The 5,270-nt window shown below is 49.6% G+C and overlaps 1 protein-coding gene across 1 annotated transcript; it reads right to left on the bottom strand.

The window, feature by feature from the left end:
• Positions 1–1,587: 1,587 nt before the first annotated feature.
• LOC127305365 (GDSL esterase/lipase At5g33370) lies at positions 1,588–3,182 on the bottom strand. The gene is made up of 3 exons (XM_051335777.2): positions 2,911–3,182; positions 2,681–2,808; positions 1,588–2,598 (listed from the first exon to the last, which is right to left on the bottom strand). The coding sequence occupies exons 1-3, from the start codon at positions 3,146–3,148 to the stop codon at positions 1,846–1,848; spliced, it is 1,119 nt and encodes a 372-aa protein (XP_051191737.1). The 5' UTR covers positions 3,149–3,182; the 3' UTR covers positions 1,588–1,845.
• Positions 3,183–5,270: the final 2,088 nt, after the last annotated feature.

Raw genomic sequence — 5,270 nt, 5'->3', positions numbered from 1 at the left:
GGTGGCCCACATGGCCTTCGATGCGGAGGAGCAACACCGCTGTGAGGTGGTGGCGGTAGAGGATGAGTCGGACGATGATGACGACTGGAGCGGGTCTGGCCCGGAGGAGAAAGCGGTGGAGCAGAGGGCCTTAGTCGCGTCCTTCGAGATGCTGAAGAAGGGTCAGGATGACGCCAGCGAAACACTGCGGCAACCTCTACTAGAGGATGCGGTGGCCCACCGAGCTCTGCCGAGCGCACAACGGATGGAGCGGTGGGCGGCGACGGAGAAGCCTAGTAGTCTCGGGGCCTAGCCATTTTCATTTTAGTATTTGTTTCTTCTTATTTTTCATTTATTGCATATGTAAATTATGATTTTCAATTGATGAATAAATAAATATTTAAAAAATAATATGCGTCCGACGGCTAGAACAGGCAAGTAGACATGCAATAAAAAATAACTATTCTCGTATCTACGATCAATGTAAATGGATGTGTTGCCGGTTTCTTTGGGCGGCCGATTTACCTCACCCTGGTAAAGACGCCCTTACGAAGAGGACAGCTAACAGACTAATGTCGTGCAAGATTAGGCTTACACGGTCTTCACGTACCGCGGTCGTGTTGTTGTAACGACTCAACTGTTTTAAATACGAGGGGTGTTTGCATGCAGTGAAGAGAGGACCCATACTGGGTAGATACTGCTCAACGTGCTCGTGCCTAGCTTACCCATGCCCGCCGATGTAGCTTATATTTTTCTTCCATTTGTAGAGCTTAATTAAAAATTGTTGCAAGAATCAATCTAAATTTGGGTGGTTAGGGGGTGGTTGTAATCCTAGCCTACCGGAGTTTAAATCTCAGGTGTCTCATAAAGGTGGAATATTCATTTTGTGGGAGTCGACGTTCCATTCGACAACTAGCCGCTTGTGGTGATTTCCTCAATTTTTAAGATTCGAACTCCTGCTCAGTCTTTCGGAGATGCTCATAGAGATAGGGTGTGCATTCATAGGAGTGAGTGTAGGCGAGTGTATATGAGTTTCTGTGTTTATACAGTGTTACTAAAAAAATACTGTTGCGAAGTTAAACTGAACCCAGGAGAAGAGGTTGTACACTAGTTGACAAATGAAATTGTAGCCACATTCCAGATTAAAATATCGATTACCCTAATTATCGGTGGACTGGAAGTTAGCTGAATTTGCAGGCTTCTGGATAATTTGCACCATGATTTTTGATAGTGTGAGATTACAACTGAGATTTTTTAATTATAAATGACATTGAAACCTAGGAAAAAAGGTCTCCACCATTGTAATGCTTCTTGCAACATAGGCTGTAGCTGACAAAAATGTCCCAAACGATTGGGTCACTTCGTGATTCAAGTTATTTAATAAAAATAAACCATTAGGTTGCTTTATGATTCGTGCTAGTCATGAATTGTAACGGGTGGTGAAATTGAGATTCTACCACGGCACTTGACCTATAAGGATGGAACTTTAAAATATCTAAAAGATGTTATAATAAAGGGAGTACATGAGAATTTTAATCTGAATTTGTATCCATGCATGCATGATGCATGATTCAGTATTATGACTCACACACACACGTACATACACGACACGTACGTACACATGAACATCACCTCACTCACAACTTACAATATCTGCTAGCTGAACACTACGTAGTACAAACTAGCTAGAACATTTATGCTGACGCTATGAATTATAGGAAAAAAGGACTACTAGTAATACATACTCGGGCGTGTTTGGACAAACACTACTACTTTCTTGGAAAAAAATCAAGGCTTATATATGAGAGCATGAAGTAAACACTCAAGGCTAATAATCGATCGAGCAGGTGAGAGATGGGCTCAGGATCAGTCGTGGAGGTGGCGGTCGAGCTTGATGATGGTGGAGAGGTTCATGGGTGAGATGTAGTCGGTGGTGCCGGAGACGTACTGCTGCGCGATGAGCCTGTTGGCGCGCTCCGTGGGGTGGAAGGCGTCCCAGAACACGTACTGGTCCCTGTCGGCGCACAAGCTCGACACCATGGTGCAGATCCCGATCCCGTTGTAGGGTCCCTGCCCGCAGCAAGCCACGCTGGCCGTGACGAAGCCGTGCGCGCGCGGGTCGTCGATGAAGTCGGCGTGCATCCGCCTGGTGTTCACCCCGACGTACACCGGCCCGTTGCCCCCGGCGCCGTTGCCGACCTCGGCGTTGAGCTCGGCGAGCATCACCTCGAGCTGCGGGTTGTAGGCCTCGGACGCGCGCTGCAGCTCCGGGTCGCAGCGGCCGTCGAGGCTGTGGAGCGCCAGCTCCGCGGGCACGCAGCCGATGGGGCCGACGCCGGTGACCAGGATGCGGCGCGCGCCCAGGCCGTGGATGCGACGGAGCACCTGCTTGTACTCGGACAGGATGTACTTGATGTAGTCCGGGAGGGAGAACTCCCGGGAGCGGACCGAGTAGGGGATAAGGTAGTAGTTGTTCACGAAGTCGTTGCCGCCCAGGGTGATGAGCGTCAGAGCGCCGGCCACGACGCGCGCCGCCTGGTCGGGGCCGATGAGCTTGGCGAGGCGGTGCTGGTACTGCTGGAAGTAGGTCAGCTGCTTCGAGATCCGGATGATGTTCGCCTGCATGCGCGCATGAATGTACTTCGATGAGGGAAAACATTTGCGATGTTAATTGCTACTGACATCAGTAAACGTGTCGTACGAATTGGATGCCAGTGTCGTTGAGGATCCCGATGCCGGCGGAGGCGAAGTTGGCGCCGACCAGCAGCTTGTCACCGTGTAGCTCCGGGCTCAGGTACGGCAGCACCGGCTCAGACCCCAGGGACTCGCCTGCATGCAACACATTTCCAATCAGTTAGCTCAACTTCAGCGTTAACGATCAAGTGCTTTCAAGAACCAACGAAATACATGGCAATGGCGACGCCACTCAACTGATGAGGTCAGGCACGTTCTTGCCGTTGGAGAAGCGTCCCGTGGCGCGGTGATCGGGAGTGTCGATGCCGTACGGCCACGAGTTGGCGCGCGCCGTCGTGACCAGGTAGTTGTTGTTGCCGTTGTCCACTAGCGAGTCGCCGAACACGAAGAAGGCGCGGGCGGCGCGCGCAGCCGGCACCGCCTGCATCATCAGCAGCGCGCAGACCACCACGGGGAGCCAGGAGGAAGACGCCATTGCCAGACACAGTGTACCTAAGTGTGTCTCTGCATGCACGGATGCATTGCAACGTCGCGCTCGGACGCCATTTATAGTGGTGCCGGTGACCATCCCTCGCGGTGATCACGTCGTCGTCTCCGGAATTTACTCCATTGTGGCCCGTCTGGTGCGCGGGTTGGTACCCTGCGCCCGCCGGTTTTGAGCTTTGGTTGGGATACGCATTTCAGATGTGCGTTGGATTTTTGCAGCAGCCTCACTTCGGCTGCAGTCTGTCAGTCAGTCTATCGGTCACATGAATTGTGGGATGGGCTCTGAGCCTCTGACTGATTTAGAAAACAAAGGGAAGAATTAACTTCTGACTATTAGGGTGTGTTAGAGCATCTCCACCGGGCGCCCCCTATAGTCTCCGGCAGGAACACCGACACTATCGTATGAGACGCGCCGGTACAACATCCTCCATTTGAGGGAGCTGCTCCCAGGACAGGCCCGATATATGATTTGAATTGAAAACTTAAACAAAAGCATAGAAATTCGAATAAATTCTTGAATTTAAAGTTTGAGCCAACACACAGCCACCAAATTCAAATAGGTTTTCGAATATGAAGTTTGGGCCAACATACGGCCACCGAATCGACGTCTCCGGCTGCAAAAAAACAACTTCGGCTTCCAAGCCAACTGATCAGATGAACGGGGTCAAGGGCGGCTCAACCTCGACGACTTCCTCATCGTCGGCGAGCCCCGGCCACAGCTCCGTCGCTGCAACAGGATCCACAGTCGCCGGGAGAGGCATGAACGTCGACGGTGCTGGCGGAGACATGAATGTGGAGGATGCCGTCAGAGACATGAACGTGGAGGGTGACGGGGGAGACGCCGACACAGCTCGTGCCGCCAGCACCTCTAGGCCGATGCACTCGCGGTACATCTCGTGCCACGCCCACGCCAACGGGTCCATTTTCTGCATGTCGGCCATCAAGATCTTGGATTCTTGAGACATCTTGGCTAACGAAAGCTGCATCGCTTCGTTGGTGGCCTTCGTGGCAGCGGCGTGAGCTTCCGTCTTCGTTGCCTTCACCTTCTCCCTCTCCAACTCGATCTTCATGTCTTGCTTGTCGAGGATTGCCTTCCACACTACAGCGGCCCTATCCGCCGCTTCCTTGTTTTCCACTGAGAATGAGGTTATCATCTTCGCGAGGCAGGCGTCCATGGCGGCCAATGCCGGCGCCGCATTGTTCTCGACCTTGGCCTTCTTGTTGCCAATGGGGTGCCCGGTGGAGGCGCTGGCTGGATCGACCGGCCCTTCTACCCCGTGCTTGTTTAGATTGAGGCAGAGGTCGTCCCATTTCTTGCAATCTTGTAGCTTGTTGAAGCAATGCATGAAGGGGAAGTCTTTGTCCCCATTTTTTGTACTTGTACATTGTAACATCCCAAAAATTTCAAAATCAATAAAGAGACAATTTCCCTTGTTCAAATTTTGGAGTTAACAAAAACTTTAATTGAATTGTATGTGTGGCATAGTATGAATGCATGTTGGTGTGACTTTGCCATGCTATGAGTTTAAAGTGCTTGACAAAGTCTCTAAACCCTAAACCATGATCATTTAAGATCAAAGGGAAGCAAAGAAGAAAAAGAGAAAATGCAAATAACCTCACATATGAGCCTATGGCTATTTTTGCAAATCTTTAACCTAGGCCATATTAACTTGTGCCAATGGTTGGGAAACATAACTAAACTCAAAAGAATACCTTTTGAATCAAAGAAAATCAAATCAAATCAAAAGAAAATGCAAAACCTTGCAACATGTGATAATGGTAAAATTTGACATTCACATAAGGGTACCCACTTTGAGCCCCTGTATTAAGAGATTCTTAAACCAAACTCTCCCAACTCTTTGCACCTCATCCAAGACCTCATCAAGTTGAACACCTTTGTTGTTGACCACTTTGACTAGTTCTTTTTCCATTGCTTAATATAAGCAAGCCAAGATGCAACATCAAATCAGATTTAAGATCACGTCACATTTGAATTTTTCCAAATCACCTTCATTTTGCAAACCACCACTACCAGGAGATGCCAATGATTATTGGAAACACACTCAAGAAATATTTTTTGCAAAATTCAAAGTTGCACTTCATGCGGCCAT

The sequence above is a fragment of the Lolium perenne genome, chromosome 6 (assembly GCF_019359855.2).
Source record: "Lolium perenne isolate Kyuss_39 chromosome 6, Kyuss_2.0, whole genome shotgun sequence".
Lineage (NCBI taxonomy): Eukaryota > Viridiplantae > Streptophyta > Magnoliopsida > Poales > Poaceae > Lolium > Lolium perenne.
This window is presented reverse-complemented; position numbering and strand designations above follow the sequence as displayed.

What these genes read in the sequence shown, in the direction of transcription:
- LOC127305365 (XM_051335777.2), bottom strand. Translation starts at nt 3,148, where the DNA reads ATGGCGTCTTCCTCCTGGCTCCCCGTGGTGGTCTGCGCGCTGCTGATG. An exon ending in GAACGTGCCTGACCTCATCA is followed by an intron (nt 2,809 to 2,910) that starts GTTGAGTGGCGT and finishes TGTTGCATGCAG; the next exon opens with GCGAGTCCCTGGGGTCTGAG. An exon ending in ACGACACTGGCATCCAATTC is followed by an intron (nt 2,599 to 2,680) that starts GTACGACACGTT and finishes GCGCGCATGCAG; the next exon opens with GCGAACATCATCCGGATCTC.